This window comes from Sylvia atricapilla, chromosome 20 (genome assembly GCF_009819655.1).
Source record: "Sylvia atricapilla isolate bSylAtr1 chromosome 20, bSylAtr1.pri, whole genome shotgun sequence".
Taxonomy (NCBI): domain Eukaryota; kingdom Metazoa; phylum Chordata; class Aves; order Passeriformes; family Sylviidae; genus Sylvia; species Sylvia atricapilla.
Window position 1 is genome coordinate 3945656 of NC_089159.1, and position 27932 is coordinate 3973587.

Below are 27932 nucleotides of genomic sequence, written 5' to 3' on the forward strand. Positions count from 1 at the left end.
TTCTGTGCTTACACTTTTATTGTAGATTTGCAGTCCTGGAACAGGTGGAAATTAATGTTTTTGAAATGCTGAAAAGACTTTTCACTGCAGCTGGCTTACAGAACTAAGCAACTTGATATATCCCCTGAAATACCTCCAGATCTCTCAAAGGCAGCTGAAAGCTTTCTCGTTATCTGGGAGGGAGATAAACCTCTAAGACCTGACATATATAAATGCAAACTTGTTCTGCCTGGTGGCTTGTTCAGCTTGTTGTGGATGCTTTTTAAACAATTGTTTAAACAGTGCTGGTCTGTGCTGTGAGATCTGAGCCTGGCAAAGGTGTTTGATGCTGAATTCTTTTGCTGTATAGATGATCTGTATGTGTCCTTTCCTAGATCTCACTATGCTGCTCTTAAACTGAATAGCCAGCATTGTTCTGCAGTGATTTGCTTTCTGTCATTGAATTCTTGTGTACTGAGCAGCAACAGGATTTCTGTGAGCACCTGGAAAGCAGAGTTAGCCATGGCACTCAGTATAGAAGGTGCTAGTGGCTGCAGGGGAGGCAGGCAGAGCTGAGAAATATGCTGGTGAAATGAATAAATTTGAGAGGAGGGCAGAGATGTCCTGGAAGCATCTGGGTACCAATGTGCAGCTTGGGCTGAGACTCTGCTGCTAAAGCAGCAGCCTGTCAGTGCAACTCCAGGTGGCTTCTTCCCTCCCCCAAATTTATTTAATTACTGGTGTATGTCCTGGGCTCTGCTGTGGAAGCAGGATGCAGTCCCACAAGATCAGCTGTTGTGTGCACTTGGTTTCTGCTCCTCAGGGTGACAGATTGGTGTGTGTGAGAGCTGGCTTGCCTGGCTGGCAGGCTCCCTGCTGCTCCAGAGCCTTTGCTGCAGGCTGGCCTTACCAGGTATAAAAACCAGACTTTGCACTAAAACCAGAGGGCAGGTGCCTTGTGCTGTGGCTGTTCACACAAATCTGTGCATGAGCTCACTGCTGTGAATTCTGCTTTCAGTTGTTTCTCCTCTATTCCCTTTTCTTTCTCTCCATGCCACAGAGGTGCTTTCCATAGGCTGTTTGCTGTGCCCTGGTCCTGCTGTCCAGTCAAGCCACTGGTAACTGCACTGGCTTAGAGACAGGTTTGATTTGAGTTTCCTGGTTCTGCTCCCAAGAGATCAGTGGGGGCTTGGCTGTTGTGGAATATTAGACTTAGCCCTTGCATTCTGAGAGGCTGTTCAGGTCCTCTTGATTTCTTCATTTTCAGTTTGTTTATCACAACAAACAGCGGTACACGGGTCTGTGTCATTCTCTGTGGCAATTTTGAGGTTCATTATGGATTGCAGCAGAAGATGGCTCACCTGAGACCAATCCCTTTCCCTTAGAACAACTGAAAATGTTTTTTTTTTTCTTCAGGCTGCCATTTACCTTTCCATGATACAGATGTTTGGAAAGCCATTATTGCAATGAAGGCCCTAAATATTAAAGTCTCCCTGCTTCTAAGGCAGTTATTTTGCTCATTAATCAATAGAGCCTGGCTACTGCCTTACTTGTTAGTATTTTGCAAATAATCTTAAGCTTTTCAACTTTCATATAGTCTGACATTCTCAGTTATTTTTTGAAGCACCCCCTCACTGACTGTTTAAATCCACCTCCAGCAAGCTGTGCTCCCTTCCACGGCTGCCTCCTCTCCTGGGAATCACGCTGCCTCTCAGCCCAGCAAGTGACAGCAAACCATGGCACTTCTTCCTCCTCTTCCTCCTCCTCCTCTCCTCTGCTCATGTTCAGCCCCAGGAGTCTGCTCCCTCCATGGTCCTGCTCTGACCCTACCTGGGATCGTCCTGTGAGCTGATGTTGGCTATGCCCACCTCAAGGTGTAGCACCAGGTGCTCTAAGAGGTGCTGGTTGGGAAAGCTGCATTTCCATTGGATTTATGGGGATCAGCTTTCCCTGTGCAGCATGCAGGTTGTATTTGGGGTATTTCCTGCACCCTTGATGGTGACTGGAAGAGGGGCTGGGGGTAGGCAGCCTCTGAGGTGTGAGCTGGTGTTGGCTGAGAGCAGCTTTAGAAATGGGGTTTTGTTCTCCTCTGACACCTGAGTAGGGGTCCCCATGTTGTCCAGGCTGTGTGTGCATATTCACATGTCCAAATCCTTCACATTGCTTTCCCTAGGGTCACTTGGAAGTGAGGCAAAGCACCCAGTGAGGCTGGTGGTCACACAGCAGGGCTGGATTTGGGTTCTCTGCACGCACCAACCTCCTCCATGCTCCCATCCCTCACTGCCACGGTGTCAGGAGCTGAGATCAGGCTGGCACAGTGGCCAGGGTCCTGCCCCCACAGGGCTTTTGTGTCCCTTGTCACAAGGGCAAATGGAATTTGTTACAATCCGAGCTCAGGTTGTCACCAGAGTCGGTGTGCAGTTGGGTGCTGGGATGTGCTGGTTTGTGGTCACTTTGGGCTGTTGCAGAGATGGTGAGTCACAGCACCTGGCATCACTGAAAGCAAAAACTCTGGGATATGTGGGCTGAGTGCCTCTCATTGCCTATTCCTCGTGCTTTCCCAGCTGTAATTTGCAAAATAAAAGCAGCTCTGATGCTCATACACTGATAAACAGATTTAAAAGATTAAAGCAGAAGTGAATCTAGTCCAGCATCTGGAGCTGATGCCCACAAGTCTTGCTGAACCTCTACTATGAAACACAATAAAACACAGCAGCCAAACCTGCCTTGCCCAAGCCAGTTATAGCCAGGGCTTGAGTACAAAGGAGCACAACTCCTCTTCAGTTCTTTGGTGTTGTCCACACCGAAGACATGGTAAAAATGTGCCAACAGAGCTGCACTCAGGTAATGCTCTGGCAGGGCTCCTCTTTCACGTGCATTATCTGGAGTGTTTAATGTTAATATCACCCTCATTTAGATAGACTTGGCATTCCTCAGTGTTTTCTTGTTACAGAAATTTCCTTAAGTAGAAACTTTTTTTCTTCAGAGTAATTTTTGGTTGATTATTACTTATATATGCAATTAGTGTAATTGCATCTGATTATGCAAATGTATTTAACCATATAATTAGAACATGGAGGGATGAAATATAATGCAGTTGTGAAATCTTTTGTAAAACTTTCCCGGCTCAGGACTGTGCACAAGGTGGTTGTTATCTCTTGAATTGCGGGTTGGTAGACTGGAGATCTTGGTTCAGCATCCTGACTAGTTTCAAAACATATTTTAAATATGGTAATAATTGCTCTTTAAAGTGGTTATGTGGCCTCCATGGTGTTTAGCTTCTGTTTTTACATCATATCAGGAGATCACTGCTGAGCTCAACCTCTGTCTCATATGTGCATCTATATTTTACATCCATGAAAGCATCAGTCCTTCAGCAGATAGAAACCCCAGATTCTGCCTTCAGATGGGAGAAGAGAGGAGAGCAGGACAAGCACAGAGTTGTGCACCTTGGGGTGCTTGTTGTCTGTAGTTTCAGGGGTAGAACTGGCCCCAAAATCCCTTTGGAAGACACCCTGCCTTGAAAAGGACTGAGGAGGAGGCAGAATGCTGCATATTCCAGACTCTGGTCAGGAGATGTTTGTTGTCATTTAAGAAGTCTGGCAGGAGCAGGGGTCTGAACTTGCCTTTCAGATTTCTCACACAGTGCTTGCATTGCAAAAGCTGCTGTTCTTTCTCATTCCTTGGTCCCTGTTAAAGCTGTGTGAGGAGCTTCACACAGGTCTTCAAAGCACCTTGCTTTAAATTTTCAGCTGTGGCACAACAGCCAGGCTCACTGCCAAGAGCTGTGGAGAGAAGAGGGCCTGGATGATTAGAGCAGGATTGAGTGATTTCTCAGCAAGATGTACTTGTCTGTGCCCTGAAACAAGAGCCTTGTGAGCCCTAGGACAAAGCAAACATGGAGTATGTGCAAAAAGCACCAACGGTGTGTTCTTATTTATCATTTAATGTCTTCTGCTTCTAGTCAGAAATTAGTACCCAAAGTGATTACTGCCCCTTCCCGGGGAGAGCACAGTCCAAATGAGCAGTCTGGTGTACACCTGCCTTGATTATCTCTGCAAAGTCTGCAGGGATTGTCTTTTCAGCTTCACAGAGCTGCAGCTCTTTATTGTCCTTTGCTCTTGTGGTTTGAGCTGCCTTTTGGCCAGCAATGTCTGAAACTAGTTTTCACAGATGCCAAGAAGCTCATTTGCTTCTCCAAGGCCTGATTCCTGGCAGCAGCAGCGTGAGTGGAGATGGGCAGGAGGCAATCTCACCCTCAGGTGCCAGGGGTGGGCAGAGCTGAAATGTGGGCCAACATGCTCTGAATTTAATTACTGCAGGAAAAATGAACCCTCTAGCTGTTCTCCCACCACAGCAGTGAGACCCATAAATGGCTGGTGCATTGTATCTGAAGTTCCACATGTTGCAAACTGCTTGTGGGGTTTGTGGTCAGCTCAGATGTTGCTCCAGTGCATGGCTGTGGGACCCAAGTTGCCCTCAAACCTCTCCAGACCAAAGGTATTGGAGTGAGCTGGCTGGGCGTAGGGCAGGTGCCTCTCACCTGTATAAAATTTGATGGGGTCAGGGTGGGGAGTGTGGAATTATCTCCTTCATATCAGGAAAGTAGTGCTTGAGGAAATCCTGCAGAACTGGGAGCACAGGAGACACTCCAGGATGGAAATACTCCTAGTCTGTGTAACTTGGTGTGAGGAGACAGCTTTGGCTCTGGAAGGGACTTGCTGACCTGCTATTTCTAAAATGTCATTCGAGGAGCTGTCCAGGGCTTGGCAGCCCAGGCCAGGACACGCTGCTTCTCTCCTTAAAGGGAGTTTCTGCTGCTGTTGGCAGCAGTCAGAGCAGATTCTTCATGGTGGCCGTGCTGTGGGGGCAATGTCTGAACACACACACACAGGACAGGGCTGGGTGTGCTGCCAGCTCTGCCCCAGGCAGGAGGGAGCTCCTGGCTGGGCTGGGTCTCACCTGAGCTGATGGATGCTGGGGATGACATCCCCTCTGCAGGCAGCCAGTCCTGGTACAGGGATCATTGCACTGACTGCAGAACCTGGCCTGATTCCTGACCTCGCTGGTGTATAGTACAGCACTGAGCAAAGCTGCTGTGATCTTTGGGACCTCTCTCAGTGACAGTGCCTGTGGGTCCTGTGTGCTCAGGAGGTGCCTGGTGCCTGCAGGGAGGGTCTCATGTGACAGCCCTGATGGTCCCCGTGGGGGATTCCAGCCCTGAGCATTTGAAGGCTCTGGCTGAGCAGCAGCAGAATTGCTGCCTGAACCCTTTCTGTGCAAATGCTCATTACACTTACTGCTCACTGGGATTCTTTTACTGCCATGGCCCTTGGGGCCTCAGCGTGGGGCAGGTGTGTTCTCAGGGACACAGAGGAGAAGCAGCATCATTCCTCTTAACCTGGAACTGCAACAAAGCATAAAGTCACTTTTCTGGAGCCTGTAGCATATTTGGGTAATGAAGCTGGGTTTCCTGTGACTCGGGGCTTTTTAGCCTCCCCATCCTTTCTGATAGGAACATTTGTAGTTAGCCAAGAGGATGGACCAGGCAGTAAACTAGATTTACAGTATTTTATTTTTCAAACAATGCTGTGGAATACTTTATTGAGCAGCAAAACGAATTGCATCTGCTCATCTCAAACTCCCACATAAAATACAGAGAGGTTTTCTCCAGGATCATATTCCTTTCAAAAGGGTTTTTTGTACCATTCTCTGCTCAGTGCCAATCTGGGAAACATGTGCAGCCATTTGATAAATATATTGTGAAAATCATGGTTGAAGTGGCAGCCTGCCTGCAGCAGAGGAATAGCTACAGGGAAAAATGGTAAATAAGATATCTGTAAGTAAATTAATTTTGCTCATATAAGCTTGTTTGCAGCTTTGGTTTGTGTCTGCAGCATTATGCTGTGCTCTAGAGCAGGTGTTCAGTGTTGTGGGGGATCAGCAGGGACAGCAAAGCTGCGCAGGAGCTGGGAGATGGTGGTGGTAGAATTTCTGTTTTGCTGGGATTTCCCATGGCAGCAAGGTATGGTTGTGCTGTCACAGCCTGAAAAACTGCAAATCCACCATTGGTTTAGCTTTGCAGAAATTAATGGTTGCCTTTTGTACTGAGTTTGTGCACAATGAGACCGGGCTGTGCATAACTGATTTGCTTGTTCGGAAATCTTTGCTTTCCAATTCAGTTTTGGAGGATTTATCAGTGAAAAGGAATCCTTCAAAAGAGCAGAACTTGAAACAAAGCCCAGCTCTACAGATGAGCAATTATTTTCTTTAAAATCTTGCTGGATTTTTTTAGCCTGCTTTTTGCAGCACTGTATTATTTGTTTCAACAATGTATGTGTCTGTTTGTTTTGATAGATGGACTGATTTATGGGGTTTATCTTCAGTTTATCTAGTCCAGTTGTCAGTTAGCTGAAGATTTATTTTGCAGCCTGTGCTGTGGGTGACAACTGAGCAAGTTTGCTTCAGCTTTTGAGGGGGAGACACCCTGGGTGCCTGGTCTGGGTGGTGAGGAGCTGCTCAGGTGACTGACATAAGCATCACTGTTTGCTGGGCTGCTCTTCCCAGTGCTCCTGGCCTGTTTTTTCCTGCTGGCTGAGCAACACGAGACTAACAAATGTTCAGTCCAGGTGGGTGGTTTGTGGGCTTTCACACCCAGCCACACAGCAACACGGGCAGATTCTTCATTCCCCTTGCTCCCACGTATGGGGAAAACCTCGTGGCAGGAGGAGGGAAGAAGGTTTAGGAGCTGCAGGTTCATTTTCCTCTTGGTGCTGCTGAGGAGTGAGGTGAGCTGTGACTGTCCAGGGGCTAAAGCTGCATCAAGGAAAGGCCTCGGGTTTGTTTCTCTATAGGCAGAAGAAGCAGCTTTTAGCTCAGGGTGACCTTGGAGGTTTCCTCCTATCCCTTGGGCAAGCTGGATTAAATGGTTGGAAGCATTTTTGCTCCCTCCTTGCCTTGGTTCAGAATGATTTCCATGAGGTACCAGCCTGCCAGGAGAGCTGCAGCCCAGCCCTGGCAGAGGCTGCTGACAGCAGGGATGTGGCTGGTGCTTTCCTGGCAGTGCAGAGCAGCCCTGGGAAGCCCAGATCCACAGGCAGGGCTGGGGGCTGCTTGTGCTTCCCTGGGGCTGAGGAGATGACCTTCCCCTGGAGCCAAGGGTGCCATGTGTGTCCCTGGGAGCTGAGCTGCTCCCCGGGCTCTGCGGTGCAGGGAAAGCCTCTGCAGAGGAAGGGGGGTGACTGCAGGCTTGCAGTCGCCCTGACCTGATGCTCCTTGTTTAGCTCAGAAGCTTTCCAGACTTCACAAAAGCATTTTGCAGACAGCAAATCTTTGGTGGGCTCCCTGCAAATCGTTTTTGAAGGGTCCTGGTGGCTTGCTGGTTTGCAGCCTGGGTTTGGGGGTTTGGAGCTCTGGCAGAGGGGAGGCTCGTGCTGCTTTGCCCCAGGTTTGTGGCACCACGTGCAGTGTGTGCTGGACTGAACGCCACACCCCTTCCCTCACTGCTGAGAGCCACCCCCAGTGCCTGCACCCTGGCTCCAAAGGGGATTTGTGCTTTGGGATTGACATGTTTAAATATAGTTTTAATAGAAGCTTTTAAAGCTGATCTCACCATTTCATTAGTGTTTTGAGTGAGTGACACTTCTGTCAATTTGTTTCAAGCAAGCCTGCAGAGAAGACAGGACGGGGGAAAGGAGGTGAACAGTGGAGAGCAATATGTTAGACTTGGATATTCCCTTTCTGTGACACCAAGTGCCCAGTGTGTATCCCTGATTGGCACATGACCTGGGGTGAAGCCTCCAGCCGAGATCTTAATCTGGTTTCCTCATTGATATAAAAGGTTGCTTGATCTTGGCTGCCATGGGGGCCTCAGGAGGTCATATCTGTGGAGCAGAGTTCACTGTGCTGTGTTTAACTGAGCCTTGCTGGGTAGCTTTGAGCCCAGCTCAGCCTGTGCTCCTTGGCAAGGGTTGTGTTCCCAGGCTGATGCTGGATGGACCCCCACCCTGCCCTCATGTAAATGAAATGTAGATGCCAGTGTCACCTGGCTTGCAGGGGTTTTATGCTTAACCTGCTTTGAATACAGAGAACCACAGGTTGCAATATTTCAGGGTTAAGCCTACTCTGGAATTCACTGGATGCTGTGAGTAAAGCCAAGCACTCCCCCACTACCCCCAGAAGCTGGGCAGAGGGATGAAATGATGCAGTGCTGCATCTTCAGAGGTGATTAAGTGTTGACAGCCATGTGCTGCAGAGGATCATTTCCTGCTCTGCACTGTGCTGGGAAGACTGAAATCTGTTTTAAATTGAGACTGAAATTAGCATCCAGGAAACAGCAATTTTATGCAGCAGTTTTAGCTTTGTATTGCACTTTTGTGTTCTGTAGGTCTTTTCCCGAGGAAAAGCTGATTCCCACCACACTTTAATCATTAAGCATTGTTGATTTGCAACTCACTTTAGCTTTTATACACGGTGGGCAGCAAGATTAACATGTGTTTGCACACAGACTGCAACTGTGCAGGGCCAGGGGTGACCCTGGAACCAGATTTGCTTTTAAATTCTGCTTTTGCTGACCATGTTACAAATGGCAGTGTGGAAAGTCACCAGGCTTGGCCGTTCTGTGACACCCTCTAAGGCCCTACAGGGCAGCAGAGAGACTACTGGGGAGCCCTAAATGGCTGTGGAGTTGTTGTTATGCCTGTTGGGTTTGAGTACATGCCAGAAGCTCTTGTATCCTATAAATAAGAATTCAAGAGGTCGAAAGTTCGACCCTTGGCCCTCAGCTGTTGGGATGCTTCTCCCAGTATTGTAAGCTCTGGTTGTCTGTAGGTCTGGCTACAGAAGGAGAAATTCTCTTTGGCTGTGTCACTTGTTACACATCAGATAAAATCTCATTTTATCTCTTTCCTGTCTAGCTCAGTGCCTGGGTTTGCCTTTCAGTCTGAGTGTTTGTACCCTGTTTACAGCCTGCCAGTGTTTTTCCTTCCCTTTCTTGCATGCTGGAAGAAGCCAGGGATGACTGTTTGGTTATGTTTGTGTTGAGTGAACATTATTATTCAGTCTACCTCTGTTTGTGATTCCTCTCAGGTATTTCATGGAGCCTCTGAGCACTAACATCACTGCTCTCTGCGTGACCATCTGAGACCAGACGAGCTGGACACGGCCATGGGGGACTCTCCAGCAGATGTCATGGATGGAGCCATGGACACACAGACTGAACTGGTGGAGAGGGTGGCAGCCATAGATGTGTCTGTTGTCCCAAACAAAAGTGACCAAAATGGTGAAGACAACCCTGAAGAAAATGACACAGTCTTTTCTGATAACATAAAGGACATCCAAAGAAATGGAGTCAGCAGTGACATGGGAATCAATGAATTTCTGCCTTCCCAACAGTCAGAAGATGCTCACTTGAGGCACGTTCCCAAGAAAGCTTTAACTAGACCTGGTCTATCAAGTAGGAAGCTGTCCCTTCAGGAAAGATCATCAGGAGGTTATTTGGCTTCTGGCAACACTCCAGGTTGTGGTCCCTATGCCACAGGGCCATCACCACGTATAGTCAGGAGACCAACCATAGAGTCCAATCGGGTCTCCATATCAGACTCTGAGGTAGGCATGTTCTCCCCTACAGCTGAGGTGTTGAGGTAAGGTAAGTCTTTCTCAGGTGGTAATGGGAGCCTTCAGTCTTCTGGAGCAGTAGATCTGAAAGCAGTGTTATTTCTAAGGGGGGGCGGGGGAGAAATCCCAGGAACCAGGGATCATATGAGCTTGGAATTGGGGAGCTCTGCTGGGTGTAGCCCTGGCCTTGACATTTGGGTCCTTTAGCCCTCACCTGCCTGGGGTAGTCTTGTTAAGGGACCATGGCCCCTGTGTCATGGTAACACTGGGAAATCTTTCAGGTTGTTCAGAGAAAAGGCTCTAGCCAAATGACTTTGCTCTTGTGTCCCTGCTGTAGGTGCCCTTTGGGAATTTACAGAGTCACAGCAGCTTTGCTGATGGTATTTTATGGATTTAAACTTCTGGGGATTATGTATCTGCTATTGTGTTTTGCCATAATTGAAGGCATGATTTAATTTTATAAAGAGCTTAAATGCCTGGCTCCTGTCAGGGTTTTCTTTTCTCTTTAAAGCATTTGTAACAGCAGTGGTTATGGAAGGCCATGACCCTACTCTCCTTCAGAAGAGTATCTGGGTGGCTGTGGTTTTTCTGCAGCTGCTCTCCTGGTCCCAGACCTGTCCTGGAGGAGCAGTGACATGCTGTCAGTGGTGGAGTGTTTTGATGGAAGTGGGTGATGGTGGCAATCCCCAGTGCTGGATGTGCTGTAGTGGGGAGGGCAGGGAGCAGAGGGGCTGCTCAGACCATGCTGCCCAGTGTCATGGCCTACAGGGACCCAAATCACTGCAGTTTAGACTTCTGCCAGTGTGGGTCCAAAGGACCTGGAGCTTAACATCTTGGTGTTTCCCTTTTGAGAAGTGCATGTTTTCTCCTTGCACATCTGAGAGGATGGTGGTGCACACCAAATCAGCCCTTGTCCGCTGGGGAGTTGTGCAAGTCACATCAGCCGTGGGATGGGTGGTGCATCCCCAGCTGATTAGAGGATACTTGCAGAAGGTTCACTGCAGAGACTGCAGCTTCTTTGACAGCAGCCATATGCTTTAATAAGGGAGGCAGGGGGGGAAAGGAGCCAGTTCTTGGAAGCAGGACGTGACTTGAGTGCCAGCTCTCCCATCCTGCAGTGCTATGACTGTGCCAGGAGTGAGGCTTTTCTGAAATCTTTCAACATAACTGCAGTCAAGTGTGACTGGCACATTCCCATCTGCAAGCAAATTCAAAGTACTCCATCCTCTTCCACAGCATCTGCATCCTGGGGAGCAAAAGGGTTACTGCCTGGGGGTGGGAAGTGCTTAGTTTGAAATGCAGATGTGGAGCCCTTGTGTCCCTGCTCCTGCAGCAGCTCTTTGCACAGTGCTGCCTTTTTCATGGTCACTTTGATGTCACTGAGAGAGCACTGCTGTGGTGCAGCAGAGCTGTGCTCATTGGAAACCATCATTCAGATTAATGGGGAATGGTTGTGGTGAGAGTGGGAAGGGAGCCTGGGTGAGCTGGGAACATTCTGAGGTGGGTGTTTGTCCTCACAGAGGTGCTCTCAGGAGCTGTGCTGCTCCTTCCCAATTTACAGGGATAGCATCTTTATCCTATAAAGAACAGAAGGATTAGGAAAATGCATGCTTGGGCACAGGGTAAAATTTGAGGCTGGGCACTGAATCATGAGCAGTGTGTGACAGCAAGATGAGTGTGCAGGCTGCACACAGCCCAGCTCCAGTGCCCAGTGTCACCACTGCTTCTGCCAAGGGGTGGCCCTCTTAAAGGGTCATTGTGTTGGTGGCTGTTAGAGGCACTGCCAGTCCTGATCTGAGCTGTGCAGCTGAGAGAGACAGCAGGAGAAAGAAATGGAGGACAGGTCTTTTGTTCTCTGTCAGGGATTCTAAAAGTCAGCAGGGTCTCCATGTTGAGGCTTTTGGTCCTATAGGGGATAAAATCAGCCCTTAAATGAGAAATACAATCATGGTGCACTTGGCAGCCGCTGCTGCTGGGTGTCTGTTGGTCTATCTGCTATGCAGACCCTGGTGGGTCACTGACAAGACCCAGCTCACCAGGCCCAGCATTGCCTTGACCTGCCTGAAAATGGCTCTGTTACACACCTTGTTCTAGGCAGTTACACACCTTGTTCTAGGCAAGCTGCACATTTGTATTCCAGTCAGTGCCTCTCACTAGCTTAAAGCCATTTCAGAGTTGGTTCTTCCCCCTTGCTTTGGGTTTCTGGCATCCTCAGTCAGTGCCTTCCAGTAGCAGAACATCCATTGCTCCAGCTTGTGGCCACTGCCTGGGTCACTGACAGTCTGTGCAAAGCTGGAGGTGAAGTTCAGGAGCATTCAGGCTTTATCAGTGCCCATGAGCAGGCAGTGTCTGTCAGGAGCAGGGATGGATGGCACAGCTGCATGTCACAATTTCCTGTTGTGCTGATAACCATCTCAGACTGAGTCTGCTTCCCTCTCCAGCAGGATGGCAGCTCAGTGCCTGGCTGTCATTGATGCGGTATCCTGGGCTGATGTGGAGAAATGATGGAGAGATGTGCTATGTGGAGACAGAATATGGAGATACAGCAGAGCTGAATGCCCTGCTTTCACTGATGAATTATGGAAGAACATTGTGTTCTCTTAGAGAGATACTGCTGAGCTTTTTAATGCTGGTTTAATATTTATTCACAGGCTGAGAGGAAAAGTTCTGTTCAGGGATCAAGAGGGCCAAGAGCTGAAGCTGAGCCTAGGAGGGTGAGGGAAGATTTATCAGGTGACAGCAGCAGGCAGTGAATTGGGGCTGTCCTGTCACTGGGACCTCTGCCACAGACACCTGCCTTCTGAGCACAGGTTTTGAGTTTGATATTTAGACAGGTGGGGTAGCTCCTGGGCTGGCAGGGCTGCAGCAGGGCTGGGGCTTTGTTGTCTTGCACAAAGACTATTCCCAGAGACAGCAATTAGCCAACTGCCCTTGGACAAAGAGTTGGCAGCTGCTGGTGTCTCACAGCCACTGCTGACAATCTGCAGTTTTTACTCTGCGAGGGAAGTAACGTGCTCTGCTCTCCCAACTGTGCTCTTAATTACCCTGATCTGTCATTTCTCCATCAAAAATGGATCTGTAATTTTAAAAGTTCCCTGTTTGCTCCCCTCCTTTCTTAGATTATTCATGGCCTATGGCCTGGAAGGTTCTCTCAGTGCTGCCTTCCCTGGCAGGAGTGCCTGATGGGATTTCTGCTGCCTTGCTGCCTATCAGTGCTTTGCTCTGACAAGGGAATGGCTTTGCCTTTAGCTGTGGCACAGAAGTGATTAAGCTGAAGCTATTAAGGGTACATCAAGCTGCAGAGCTGAGGCACAGGCCCCAGAGTTTCAGCCCACTTTGCCTCTGCTGATGTGACATTCCCAGCTCCTGCTCAGTGCTGGAGCAAGGCAAGAGGAGAGGATTTTCCAGAGGCTGCTAAAAGCAGCTTCTGCTTTGCTGCCCAGATGATGGCCTGGTGTTTGTGTGTACCAGGGAAAGACCCTCTGAAGACATTTGTACGTGGGCATCTTGTCCCTGTGTGACTGATGGAGCTTGTCCCATCTCTAACAGAAGGTCTTGGATCTGTGAAAGGGGAGAGGTGCTGGGTGTTGGAATGAGGCATTTGAAAGTGCAGTGCTGGTGGGTTTGGTTTGGGTTTGTTGTTTGTTTGGGGTTTTTTTGTAATTCTGCTGTTTTAAAGCAACTTTTTTAGTTAACCAAGGAAAAAATCTTACTTGAAGAGTGGCTAGGAGAAGAATAAAAGATGTCTTCTTTTTTTTCAGGCTTTCTCCCCAAACCTGCCAGCACAGCTAATTGCTTTATACAGTCTCTTCTCCAGTCTGTTCCAGTTGAATTTCCTTTCCCTTTCACATATTCCCTTCCTCTCCCTGAATCCCAGTTCCCCCTCCCCTGGTGTCCATTTTCTCTCTCCACGCTCTGGGATCAGTAGGAGACTGTTCCAGGTATCCCTGCAGTCATGGTAATCAGCTGCAGCTATGTGTGCTTCAGCAGAAGTGGAGAGGGTGAGTCAGGCCAGTGCCTTCTCCCTCCTTGGAGATGCTCCTGGCAGATGCAGGGAGGAGAATGAGCTGACAAAGGGAATTTTCCTCTGCTGGGTGTCCATGGCTTACTCCAGAGGCATGGAAAATAAATCACTTATTTGTCCTTTCTTTCCTTGGCTTTCTCCATCTTTACCATAGCCTCCTGGTTGTTTGGCCAACTGGCGTCAGGAGCTGAGAGGCAGTGCCTTGGTGCTCAGCTGATCCAGGTCTCACACTCCTCCAGGGCCTGGGAGCTGCCTGCTTTTCTTCAGAAAGTGATTTCCTTGCTGTGCACAAAGGTGAACTCAGGTGGGACCAGGGCAGAGGCAGGAACTGAGCTCCTACTCAGTATGGGCTGAGAGCTTCCCCTTCCAGCCTCACAAGTCCCCCAGATGAATTTCTTCTAGAGGCCTTACTGTGCTGTTCAAACTAGAGCTCTTGAAAAGATTAAAGACACTTGGGAAACATTTCTTCAATGAAGACTCCCCCACACTGCTCATTTCTTTTCCTTGGATTAATTAACCTTTAAAGTTGCATTTCCAGCTTGTCGAAGGGTACGGTTTGAGAGAAGGAGAAAGCCCAAAGCTGGGAGAGGGGCTGGGAAGGGTCAGCCTTGGTCCCACGAGTTCCAGGCTCCTGCATCAGCTCTGGGGTCTCTGTGCTCTCTGCCCAGCCATGGCCAGTGCAGTGCAGCAGAGCTGGGCTTGCTTTTTGCATTTCTTTTTGGATGTTGTTTCAAAATCCATTTATTTTCTTACCACCACGAGGTCTGGGCTTCCTGTCTATCCTTCTATGTCCTTGAAGAACTTCCTACTTTGAATTCCCTTAATATCCATTTTCTGGCTTTTATTTTCATTTTGCCTGTTTTCAGAACTGTCTTCACTTCCCCTTCTAGACAGGATGAGTTTAAACCAATGTTACCTCATTTTTCTTCCATGCCCTCTCTAAGGTATATCTCTGAATTCTTTTCAGATTGGGGAATTTGGCTTTCTTTAGAGGACAGAATTCTCAATTATATATCTGCTCTCCATTATATGTATGTATAATATATGCAGTCTGTTTGCAGAAATGTCTGATTTTGGAAATCAGATCTGGTTCTCCCTTCTCAGCCATGCATCTCCCCTGGGACAGCAAAGGCTCAAGTCTCAGTTTCTCAGGGTTTCTGTCACCCAGTGGTGGCCACAGTGGATTTCTGGAACTGGACCTGGGCCTGGACTGCACTATGCTTTATGATTTTTGACCAATTTTTGTCTTCTGTGGCATTAATTCCTCCCCCTTCCTCTCCTGACTAATACCTTGGACATGTTAGCACAGAGGGCATCTTGTTTTTTAAGGTGAAACAATTATTGCACACTTGGGCTGGCTTAGTCCAGTTTGGTGTCAGCTTTTCATTAAAGGACCTCATTAAGGTTCTTGCTCTGTTTGTATTTATCAGCAGCTGCAAATACATCGTTGTGATGAAATCAAGAGAATTGTACAATGTTATCTTAAAGAAACACTTGGCCCAGAGATAGGTGTTTTTCTCTGATAAAGGAATAGGATAATTACCCCACTTCCTGCAGGAGAACCAAATAAATAACAGAATAACAGCCCTTCCAGCCTGCAGCAACACGTGGCAGGAGTCACTTCAGCAGTGAATTATGGTCTTTTCAGCAAGGAGAAAAAACATAGAAACCTCCTATAATCTGCTTTGATTTTTGCTGTGTTCAGCTCAAGTGCTGGAAGCAGAGCAGAAGCTGAAGTGCTGGTGCTTCCCACCAGGAATTATCTGAGTGGAGAGCAATAGGAGTGTGGGTCAGATAGGATGTGGTGACAGTGAGTGTAAACTCAGGGAGGCTGTGCTGCAGATTTTATGATTGCCTTTCCCTTGGACCCTGTCTGGGTGTTTCCTCCCAGTGTTTATCCACCCCTTTCAAAAACTCTCCCTAAAGATGGGGGTTCTGCTGTCACAAGCTCCATCTAGCAGCAGTGAAACACCAGGGAGATGCTTCAGGTGATCAGTCTGGTGGTAATGGTAATTTCTGGCCACAGATAACAGGGATGGTGGGAAGGTCAGAGTCAAAGGAATTGGTGGCTCAGCCACAGGGATAAGGCACAGTCCCTCCTCCTGCTTCTTCTGGAGGGAGGGAAAAGATGCCACCATGGCTTCCTTGGAGTCTGTGAGCAAGAAGAAGCAGAACTTGGTGCTTTAGAGATGCCACCTTGGCTTGAAACAAGATACTGAGTGCAGAGCCAAGAGTGGATGGCTGTGTGTGCAAGGCTGCATCTGCTCCTGCGAGTGATCCCTGCTCAGGGAGGGGACCTCATAGCAAGACCTGGGCATTTTAAGCTTGCTGGTTTGCAGAGCAGGAGATGTGAGGTGGTTGGAGGCTTTCTTGGAGGAGTGGTTGCTTTTCCTGCCTTTCCCAGCTGTTCCAGTGGGTGTTTCACCCTCTGCAGCACTGCAGTTTTCACAGGACCAAGGCAAGGGGTGCAAAGTTGAGCACAGAGAAACCAGGACAGGAGACATCATGAGAAAAGTGTTCCTGCTGAATTTGTGAAAATCACCACGATGCAAAGCACAGCCTCACACTGGGAAGTGAATCTGCTGGCACAGTGTTTGTAGGGGAATTTGTCCTCCTCGTGTCCCCACCCTGGGTTCCTGCATACTGCTCCCTCTCTGGGGAGGAGCATCCTTTCAGGCCCCTCATTCCTGACATCTTGGCTTTTGCTGGGCCATGCTTTCTCCACTCTTGGTGCTCCTAGTTCTGATGGATTGGGTTTTACCTTTGGAAAGATATGTGCTTTGCTAGCAGCAGAGTTAATACACTTCTATGGCCCCATTACTCACAGCTGGCTGCTCTTCCCTGTCAGGGAGGTGGAAAAAACTTCCTTCCCTGGCAACAAGGTCAAGATTTAAACCATTCCTTGTATTCCTGACAAGCCATGGCTTGTAGGCTTTAAAAGTCACCAGTCCCCCATTTCTTTACTTTTTCTTGTGATGATCTCTTGAGTTAGGAGCATGTTTTCTCATTGGTGATGGAGAAGAGTCAAAATTATCATCTCCCACTCCTGTGCTGGGTCCTGAGAGGCAGAGGAGTGTTGCTGTTGGTGGGAATGCTGCCTGGGGCAGGAACTCTTACACCCCTGTTCTTACAAGTGGACTCAAGGTATCTGGTGCTGCTTTTATGTTGTGGTGCTGCTTTTGTAGATGGCAGGCCTCTTTTGAGATTTATGGGAAGGCTAATCTACCTGTCTGCATGTTTTATATCAGCTTGGTTCTCACAGAAGTGCAGAGGCTGGCTGTGAATTTCCAGCCTGCTTTGGTGCTTGGCAGTCTTGGGGAGAAATGTTAAAAAATGCTTGTTTGGGAAGTGCATCCCACCTGAGGCTCAGCCCACACCATGTCCTGGGGTTGGAAACTCCTCCTTTTCCTCACCCCACCGAGGTGGGAGCTCCTCCCTGCCCTGCAGTGAGTTCAGTGCTGTGTTCAGGGAGGACCAAGGCAAACCCCACTCTGCCTGCTGCCAGCAGAGATCCCAGCAAGAGCTCTCCAGCTCTTTGCCCAGAGCTTGGCTCTGCAGCAAGGTCTGTGCTGTTCCCCATGGACCCCCTCACAGTGCAGGTGTTTTCCTTTAGGCTGTGCAGTTCTAAAGGAAGGGTGAGTTTAACATCAGGTGGATGGATGGATCTTCTGTTCCACCTTGTTTTCTCCCTTTGCTGCTCCTGCTCCTCATCACATCCCCACCCTGTGGGGCTTCAGGGCTGGATTCCTTGCCAGCAGAGATCAGACGTGCTCTGGGGTGATTTGTGTTAGCAAATACCCTATCAGCTGAAGGGAATCCATTGTTTGTGTGCCATGGCAGAGGAGCTTGGCTCTGTGTGCTCTCCTGGAAGGGCAGCCCATGGTGCAGGTGAGGGTTCCTCTGGGGGCAGCCACAGCCAGAGTGGCCCTGTCTTTGCCAGGCTGATGCTGGGAAGGACACAGGGTCATGCTGTGACCAGGGGGTGGATGCTGGGAGCTGCCAGGCTGTGAAAGCCTTGGGGGAGAAGGGACAAGTATTGTCCTGCCTGAGCACAGCCCAGCAGAGAGGATTAATGTAAACAGGCCAGGGGCTGCTGTCAGCCCCCTGGACTGAACCTGGGGCAATGTTGGGGAGCTGGGGTGGTTTTACACCAGCACAATCAGAATTCAGCTCATAATTGTTATGTCTTGGGTTGAAAGAAAAAATGGCAGTACTCATAGTGTAACATCCACCGGTTTAAGATTAAGTCTTTAATTATTTAGCACTCTGCCGCTACTTGAACCTGATTCAAACTCAGTCATTTCCTTTACCAATACTCTAATTATGTTCTCCTTTTGATCTGCAGGACTGTGTGCAATTAAACCAGTACAAGCTGCAGAGTGAAATAGGCAAGGTATGTGCTGGGGCTCATGTGGGTCACACCAGCCTGTGTCACACGTGTGAGCAGGGGTGGAAAGGCTGTGCCAGCCCAAGGGACCTCACTGGCCAAGACTCCTTGCAAGCTGTGTTTGGTTTGGGGGTGGGTTTTTTGATTGTTTTTGCGGTTTTTTTTTTCCTTATTAGATTGAGCAAGTTTTGTTCAAGGTCACAGTGGAGCTACTTCCTTTGAAATCTAAATTTATTTTTCCTCCCTCAGAAGGTGGTTAAGCTGGCGCCCTTTCAGGGTGTTTGCTTGCCAAATGTAACACTAAGAGCCTTTGATACATTAATACAACACAACAACAACAACAAAAAAAAAAAAAAAAACCCAAAAAGATGATCAGGGCAGATGTTTGGTCCCTAGCAGGACTAGTTAAAGTTTTTACATCATACGAAATGCTCGTTTAATTCTAGTGCGTGGTTTAAAAGCTGCAGAGTGATTCAAAAGAGATTCCTCTGAAGTTATTCAGAGGTCTGGGCTGGTGAGCAGCTCAGACACCTGCACGTTTGGCCATGTGCCACCACTGCAGATGGGTCCACAGGCAGTGGTGATCTCTGAAACTGCGTCTGCCTCTGCAGCTGGAACATTGCAGTGAGAGGAGGCTGCACCCTGAGCTGCAGAGACCTTCACCAGAAGTTTAATTAGCCCAAATGCCTCCACAACAAGAGGCCCCAGGCTGTGGGATGTCACCCCCACCATCTGTGCCGTGGCTGTGCACTTGGCTGCTGGCAGGCAGGGAGTAAGGCTGGAGGTACCACTGCTGGCACAGCAGATGCCATCCCAAACCCACACACAGCTTCAGACCCACTTACAGCTTTTGGATGATTTAAGGAGAGTGTGAAACCTTCTCTCAGGTGGATTTGTCCCTGCCTCCTTCCCTGTGGGTCACAGGGTCAGCATCTTCCCAAGCAGATGGGCACTGTGAGGTTGGTAGAGGGTCTGTTGTGCTTCTGGGTCAGCCAGATGGCTTCTTAGTCTCCTCTGAGACCAGAACCTTATTTCAACTCTCAGTGAAGTCAAGAGAAATATTTTGAAGGCTCTGGTGTTTTATTGAACAGGCATCTGTCAGGGAAAATACCTGGTCATTTCTCACTTGCATAAAATGAGTGTTTACTTGGAACTTTGAAGAAACAGCAGTTTGGATGGAGCTTGGCTTTAGGCTGTCCCTGGAGCTGTGGATACAGCAGCAGTCCAGTTCTGCATCTGCATCTGCCTGGGCAGCATGTGGTTGGTGGAAAAGGAAAGATGTTCACACAGCATTTCCAAATTTGCACCAAAAAAAAAAAATCTGCTGAGAAGTTTTTCTCTCTGCTCCCCACCCCTGTCTGAGTTCAGACAGACATAGGAGTTTTGGCTCGGGGCAGGAGGTGATGAGCTGGTACTCAGCTCCTCCAGACATTGATAATCCTCTAATATCGATCAATAATCAATAATAGTGCCCTATGGCTCCAACAGAGCTACCAACACACAACCTTGCTGTAGGGTCACATCACCTGCAGACTGCTCAGGGGTCAGCATGGTCTGGGGCCTTGAGAGTTGGTTTTTCCCCAACAAGAAGAGGAGGTGAAGCTGCTGAACTGACTGTGCAACTGCTGTTTATTTGTAGGGTTCCTACGGCGTTGTGAAACTGGCCTACAACGAGAACGACGACAAGTATTACGTAAGTGTGTCTCTCCTCTGCTCCTCTTTGCTGCTGCTGTTCCCTCCCTGAGAGCTGGGTCCTTTCTCTCCACCTGGCTGCTTTCAGCAAGTGCACTTGTGATTTGGGGTGGCTTGTGAGGAGCTGAGGCTCCCGCTGGGCACGGAGCCGCTGCGTGCGGGAGGGGACCGGGTGGGTGCCTTATGTAACAGGCAGGCTGCAGAAACATCTTGCTGATTTGCCTTGGCATTTTTCTAGCTATGAAGCAGGTCACCTGAAATTAGAGGCATGTGGGTGGTGGTATTCAGCACCTGCTGTGCATTGGAAGCCTGGCCTGGAATGAGCAGGCGTGTTTTGTAAGGGGACTGGGGGTGTTTCTCCCCCGTTTCTGTTCAGGAAAATGCTGAACAGTGTGGTGTGGCTGGGCAGTGCCAGGGCCCCTGCTTCTTACCCCCTTGGGGGGTGCCTGGGGGGCACTGAACAAGCCTCACTGTCAGGGCATGAGGTGTAGGGTGCAAGACAGAAGGCAAATCTTGGGGTTTAACGAAGCCAGAGTTGGAGAGTTTCATTTTCCAAAAGGCCACTCTTGCTGAAGGCTCCTGCTCTGTGCCTCCCCTTTCAGAGGCAGCTGAATCCCAACCTCCCAGCTGGAATTCCTGTGAAATCTGCCTGCAGATGTGCTCATGTCTCTGGGCTTGCCCTGTGGCTTGTTTTGCTCAAGCTGAGAGCAGGAGCTGTAAGGAAGGAAAACTTCCTTGCCATGTGTGACTGTGCCTGGAGGCTTCTGGAAAGAGCTTCCAGCAGTTTCTGATGGATCCCAGGACAGCAATCTGCTGAGCAGAACTGTGTGGTTGCAGTGCTGTTGAACCTCAACCCAACACAGCCCTGATGAGCTGCTGCTCCACACTGCATTTGGTGACAGTGTCCTGCTGTTGCTCCTGCATGTGGATCAAAATGGGCCCAGCAGAGCACTCAGGTACTCCCCTGTGCTGCTGCTTGTCCCTGCTGGCCCTGGGGCAAAAGGAAATAAGAATGTGTTGTGGAACATAAAGCATGCTCATTCCCCTCTGCTCCCCAGATAATTTTTCCTCCCTGACTCTTCACTGCAAGTGATGCACCAGGTTACAAGGGTCAGGTGGGAACTGTGTGCCTGTGGGTATTCCTTAGGCTTTCTGTGCTTCCAGCAGGCATGAAACTGCAGCAGGAATGTCTTGAAATGAAGGATGGAAGAGATGAGACAAAAATCTGGACGAGGTGCCATGGAGCTGGCCAAGGAAAGGAGCCACAATTCTTTCCATCTCCCTTCCTTTCCAAGCTGATTCACAGCTGCACCGGAGCTTTTTCCAACGGCTCCTTTTCTCTGCTGCCCTCCAAATCCTCCCTGCCATGCCCTGCAGCAGGATGGTTTGTTCTGCAGAGAGTGATGGTGCCAGCCCTGGCTTCCCTGCTCCATCTGTCCCACCAGCACAGGCATGCCAGCAGCAGTAGCACAGAGTGGGAATGCATCAATCCATAAATCATGTTTATATCCAGCTGAAAATACTTTTCCTTTGGAAACTGTAATCCTTACATTTTGGCACTGCCCTTTTGTTTCAGAAATCCCACTGAGCTGCCCAGTGGTGGGCAGGGCAGCTCTTACAGCTTGGCAGGGGAGAGCTGTGTTTAGGGATAGCATTGCCTGCTGCATTCCTGTCCCTGGTTTGGATGCAGGTTAACCCCATGGATGTAGATTTAGCTGGTCAAATCAAAACCAGAAGTGAAAGCCTGTTTGCAGGTTAGCCTCATGTGTTAATTAATCCCCACTTAATCTTGGTTTCTAATCTAAGCAAGCACTTTAAAGGTGCTGCAGCCGGGGAGGGGCATCGTGCCTGGGGGCTGTTTGAGCCTCAGCTGAGAGCAGGCAGGACACAAAGACCCCCCCAGTGCCAGCACTGCAGGGATGTGCTCTTTACTTCACCCCATCCTCCTTTTGGGGTTGAGCTGCATCCCAGCTGTGATGCTGGGGCTGTGGAGGTGATCCTGGGAGGTGGATGAAAGGCAGGGCCCGGGGCTGTGTGTGGCTGTGCTGGGCAGGCTGCTGTGAAAGGCAGGGATCTCTGAGCTCTGTGTCCCTGTTCTCCTCTCGGCTGGGGCAGGGGCAGCTGCCTCCTTCCCCAGCTGCAGTCACATCCTCGTCCTCCCAGCCACCTGGGCTTGTGTTCTCTGGGAGCTCAAGCTGTGGTGGAGACACCTCTGCTTTTCTGAGACATTAAACCAGCTCAGGAGCTGGCAGACTTTTCAAAGCTTCAGAGAAACAGTGCTGATTGCACTGGCTAATGGTTGCCTGACCCTGGAGCTCTCTCAGAGCTGAGACAACTTCCATCCTGCCCTGCCTGTCCTTCCCACCCCAGGCTGTTCCTCAGCAATGCACCCTGACCCCCGGGGTACCTAGTGACTCTTACCAGCAGTTAATAGAAGCAATTGTGATTCTGATAGTTGGGAAGGGCCTTTTCTGTGTGCCCATTTCCCCCAGATTTAGCTCTGGATGGTGTTTTTTGTCCCAGTGGTGAAAAGCAGTAAGAAGTAATTGAAGGAAATCAGCCCCTGGTTGGTCTTAAGTGAGCAAGGCCAGGTTGGACAGGGCTTGGAGCACTCTGGTCCAGTAGAAGGTGTCATTGTCCATGGCAGGGAGTTGGAACTGATGATCTTTAAGGTCCCTTCCAACCCAGATCATTCTGTGATATTCTGTTTCAATAACTGATTTGCAGTGGTTCAGCATCAGGGTCGGGGTGTTGCTGCCTTCTTTATTGTCTTTAAGCTAGTGTGCTGCAATAACAAGGACCAAGATTGTAAAGAAACAGGAAAAGATTATTTGGGAGGATAATTCAGAGTGTGGCTCCTGATTCTTGCTCAGGTGTGGGACCCTTTCCTAGCTCCCTTCAAAAAGGCAGAGTTTGTAAGGAGCAAGGACTGAATACAGCTCCTGTCAAAGCAAAAGGAAAGATTGCTGCTGCTTTAATGCATTTCAGATCTGGCCTAGAATTAGGAAAAACTCTCAAGAAAAAAAAATTCAATCACCTCATTTGGGAAAAAATGTAGATGGGTTGTGTTTACTTTGTGGGGTTTTTTTTACCTTCCATTAAAGATGAGGGAGTGCTTCTAAGAGCTTTGCCCTCGGTTGCTGTGAGCACCCGCAGTGCCTGGGAGGGCTGTAAAGTGTCCTGGCTCACAGCAGTGGATGCAGGGAATGTGTCAGACCATGGAAACTGGAATTTCTGCAGCAGATATGTGACCCAGTGCTCCTTCCAAGGAGGAGACCCTACTGGAAAGCAGAGCTGGCTGCCAGAGCAGAGGACCCTGCTGCTCCTGGGGCACATGAAGCTGGTACAGCAGCTCCTGTGGGGCTCTGCCAAGGAACCCTTTACACTTTTTAAAGGTTTCAGTGGCTCAGTTTGAAGGAGATGCTTTGACGATGACTAGGGGAAAAATCAAAGGCCAAGTTCTGTGAAAAAGCAACAAATAAAAAGCAAAGGCAAATGTGTCCAAGCAGAGATCTAGATTGGAATCATTGTGCTGATGGAATTTGATTCTTTGATGCCTCAGGTCATGTCTTCCTCCTATTTTCAATCTCTAAATCAGCTTGCAAAGAAAAGTGGTTATGATGGGCATTTGTTATGCTACTGCTGGAATAAGGCAATAGCGTTCAGGTTGTCAGTGGATTTTTCTTTTTTTCATCCTTCTTTTTTAATCTTGTTTCCTAAGAAACAAGATTTGTGTGATTGTGCTCTCTGCCTCTGTACCTAACAATCTTTGCACGGAGGGCTGTTTCCTACCAAGTCTCAGTGATGGGGAGAAATTCCTTCCAAGTTTATGAAAGCAGTGCCTGAACAAAGAGCTGCAGCTGAGAAGGTGGCCAGGAGCAAGCCTTGAACTTTCCAGCCCCTGGAGAATCCACTTTGGTTGCCATCCAGGCGGAAAGGGAAGGCACAGCTCCTGTGTTTGTCATCCTCTTGCTCACATAACAGCTGCTGAACGTCTGCCAGCTGCACTCCAGAGTGGTGGGGAGCAGGGAAGTGATTTCTGGCTTACTCTAACACCTCGTGCTGTTCAGCTGAGGGCTGTGAGGGGCTGGGTCACCCGGGGTAACAGCAGGATCCTCGGGAGGCAGCCGGAGCCAGGCCAGCTCCAGGACTGTGTCCCTGCCGTGGTGGCACAGCCTGATGATGGAGTTCTGCTGATGGGACAAAAGGTGACAAACGCAGGAGCAGGATTTTAAGGCCATGGCAGCTAAGCCTGTCTGGTTTAGGATTTTCTTTCAGTTCATAGCACTCCTCTTTCCCAGCAGAGCTTCCCCCTCAGCTGTTTTGTCTGGAGGATGTTGTTGTTAGGCAGGAGAGGTAAAGAAGGGCTGGAAACACTCTCTGGTCTGTTCAGCATTCCCAGAATGTGCCCTCATGCACTAGAAGAGGGTTTAGGTGGTTAGTAGGGAACCTTGAGCAGCATCCCATTCCCCTAAGAGCTCTTGGTAGGGACTGTGCACAGGCTTCTACCCCTGCAGTACAAATCTCTCCCTTAGCAAATGAAATGACATTCTAAGCACTGTGAGAGCATCACCAAGGACAGGTGATAAGTTCACTTGGCTCAATCATTTTGTCACCCTTCCCTCCCATTACTAATGGTCATTTTCATTACCCGCAGCTTGTGGGCTCACTGTTGTGAAAGCTGTGCTGTGTCACAGCCATTCTTGCTCCCCATAAACCTGGGATCTCCTTTCCCTTAGGCAGCTTCCCTGTGGTTTCCAGCTGTAAGGTTGATAGGAAGAGAGCAGTAGACTTAGATAATAAACATACATCAGAGAAAAGCACACGGTTCCTGCTGTTTCTCAAAGGGAAATGTCAAGGTCTGTGTCCATGTGTGAATAGTCAGGAGGAGGATGTGTGGAGGAAATCTCCAGGCTCCCTCTTTTCCTGAGAAAACTGAAGTAGCACTTGCCTGTGCAAAGGGAAAATCCCTCAGCTTGGCTCTGAGCTGGTTCTTTATCAGAAAGGCATTATCTGGGTAATTAGCTCTGCCTGTGAGCACAAATGTCTTTGGCTCTGTCACATATGTGAGCCTGGAAGAAGTGGTTTGCTGAAGCATCCCTGAGATGCTCCCATTACAGCAGCCACAATTCAGGAGGAATCCTGGTCCTGCCAGCTCACTGTAATTAAAGTGAGGCTTCACAGCCACGTGCCCTCCTCTCTGCTCTTGTGATAATTAAGTGGTTCTGGCCTGTTGCATGATGAACTTTGCTTTTTGTCCCTGTTTGAGTTTGTCAGCACAGAGGGACAAGTCCTCTCTTCTGGCCCTGCTTGTGCAGTAGCAGATACTGGTGCTTCAAAACTGGTATAAGCATATCCTGGTGCTTCTTTGCCAGCAGTAGTGGTGGTTTGAGTCAAATACTACATAAGTGAGTCAACTCAGCTGCGATGCAGGAACCCCCCCTCAAGGTCCTTCAAGGAGTTTGGGTGACAGCAGTAGCTCCTGTTCCCTCCATTTCTGTCCCCGAGAGCAAGTCTTGTCTTAGCTATTGCACCTCTCTGTACCCTCCTGCTCCCTCCAGCTTCTCCTGGAGAGGAGTATCCTGATGTGGGCACGGCTGGTGGTGATGGTTCAGTTCCTCAGGCTGAGGCCCCCAAGCTCCCAAACATGGGAGCTTTCAGCAGCAAATTGCATCTTCTATTTTGTCCTTTTTCTGAAGCTCCTTGCCAGAAGGCAGCAAGGACTCAAGATGGGATTGGAGCAAGAGAAGCATTCTCCTCCTGGGTTGGCAATGGTTGAAAGAGAAATGGATGTACCAATTCCTTTGATTTTTCTCATAAATTTTCATTATGGAGAGATAAAAGTGGAAAGTGTAGGAAGTCCTCCAGGCTTGGTCCTGGCCGTATTTGGAGGTGGTTGTGCACATCTTGGATCCTCTTTCAGCAGACCCTGAGTCATTTGGCTGCCTGTATTGGACACAGAGCTGTGCTAAGTCAAAGATAAGCACTTCTGAGTCTGTCTCTCAACACCATAATTTCTAACAGTTGTTTGGAGCTGTCAGAGGGGATTGAAACACTGCACAGTGTCTCTTCTCAATTACACGGGTGCAAATCCAGAGGATTTCACCAGATCAGTACCAAAAATAACAATCCTTTCATCAAGCCATGAACCTGGCTGCACTGGGAGCACTGATGGGAAGTGGGAATGCTTGGACATGTGGTGCCATCATTGTCAGGAGCAACTTGGGAAGGAGCTCACTGGAATGGGTTTGGTGAGCTGTTCCAGGTATATGAGTTAAAAACAGGTAGTGGGCAGAGACCCTCCCTCTGTGGTACTAATGCAAAATTCCCAGGCATTGACTGTGTCCTGCAGGACTCCTTGGTTAGTTAGATTTTGTAGGGATCACTCCAGTGTGAATTACATATTGGATGCTTTATTAATAGGAGTAACTTAGGCTAGGGGAAGGAGTGAGTGACCGTCCCAGCTCCTGGAAGCACAGACTGTTTTCCTGAGCAAATTGTACCATGAGCTGGTTTCTCATTAAATATTCATCTGCTGGGCCACTCGGGGCATTTGAGTGGCCCTCCAAAAGGTTATTAATGCACAGAGCAGATGGAGGTACAAGGACTGTTTATTAAATTCAGATTGCCTTTTGCCACTATGCTAATGCCAGCTGGATGGCAGGAAAAATCACCCTGATCCCTTCCCACACCTCAGCTGCCTGAGTTCTGTTTCCTTCTTATACTCCCTAACAACACAAAACATAAGATGAAGCAGCCTTGAAGTAGCTCTGACCTGGAGCATGGCAGTAACATCATCCAGAACAGTGGGTCAGCCAGAGGAACCCACCTCTTCCCTCAAGCTTCTGCCCCAAATGCAGAAATTTGGCTCCTTTTTCTTCATCCATTTGAAAATAAATCGACATTTTCCGTGAGGGAAAATGACAGGAACCAATGGTTAGCCTGGGTCAGTGTCTGTGTGTTATGGCCACCACTAACCAGGACCCTTCTCTAGGTTGAGGAGCAGCCCTGAGCCAGTCCCTGATGCCCAGCATACTCCCAGGTCACAGCAATCAGCTCTTTGGCTTTTGTTCAGCTTTAACACTGCTTTTCCTTCTTCCTCCAGGCTATGAAAGTCCTCTCCAAAAAGAAGCTCTTGAAGCAGTATGGATTTCCACGTGGGTATCTCACATTTAGAAGTCCGCCTGTTGCCCTCAGCCAGATCTCTCAATGTAGAAACATTGTCTGCAAGGACTGCAGAGCGTGGCCTCCTTTGAAAGCTGCCCATGTAGTTGGGAGCTGGTTAAAATGCAGTGGGTGGTGAGGGGGCAGATACAGCCACAGGGAAATTCAAACAACCCACTAATGACATTCCTGGCTCTGATTTTTGTGAGTCTCTTTGAAGTGGAGACTCTTCCATGTTCACCATTTCTGAAGTCTAATTAGGCACTGGAAGTCAGGCAGGGTATTCCCCCTCCTTTCAGAGTCTTTGCTACCCCTGGGATAGCCCCTGGCTGCAGGCTGGGATGCCCCAGACCCATCTGGGAAACTGGGAGCAGCTGGTCTGAATGGAGCTTGGAGATCTCAGTTCCAGGTGGGAGACTGCAAAGCTGTGGGATGAGAACAAGGTGATGAGATCTTCCAGAAGAACTGGAGGTACATGCAGAGGGGCCAGTGGCTGCTCATCCTGCTGGTGCTGCTGCCGGGTGAGGAATTCTTTGCTGTGCTGTCACACTTGCAGGTCGGCCACCTCCCAGAGGGTCAAAAGCTTCCTCCGGAGAGCAGCCCAAGCCCATGGCACCCCTGGACAGAGTCTATCAGGAAATAGCCATCCTAAAGAAGCTGGACCACATCAATATCGTTAAGCTGATAGAGGTGAGCTGCTTCTCCACCCCGAGTTTATGCTGAAACAAGTCTGGTTTGTATTGCAACCAGAGGATTTTTCTTCAGCTGCTCCTACTTCAGCCAGAAGTGATTTAAAATAGATGTTCAGAACTTTAGGCTGGTGATTCCAAGCAAAGCCTTACTGACTGTGCAGGACAAACTGCACACTCACCCTGTGCTCTGGGCTGGTGCCCAGGAGAAGGCAGCACACTGTGCTGGTAGAAACAGCAGTGAGCTTTGATCACTGAAACTTGTGTGCAGACAAGCCTGGGAAGGTGCACAAGTGCAAGGCTTCAGTGCTGTTTTCATTATTGACTGAGGTCAGTTTAGGACAAGCAGTGCCTTTATTGATGTTTCTCCAAATACAGGCAG

General features: G+C 49.0%; 1 protein-coding gene across 1 annotated transcript in view; it reads left to right on the forward strand.

The window, feature by feature from the left end:
• The first annotated feature begins 9063 nt into the window (after positions 1-9063).
• The window catches only part of CAMKK1 (calcium/calmodulin dependent protein kinase kinase 1), a 55823-nt gene continuing 36954 nt past the window's right edge, over positions 9064-27932 (forward strand). The window contains exons 1-5 of the mRNA XM_066333188.1: positions 9064-9585; positions 17964-18011; positions 19645-19698; positions 26803-26854; positions 27418-27551. Coding sequence (XP_066189285.1) covers positions 9145-9585; positions 17964-18011; positions 19645-19698; positions 26803-26854; positions 27418-27551 — 729 coding nt within the window. The 5' untranslated portion in view covers positions 9064-9144. The remainder of the gene's footprint in view (positions 9586-17963; positions 18012-19644; positions 19699-26802; positions 26855-27417; positions 27552-27932) is intronic.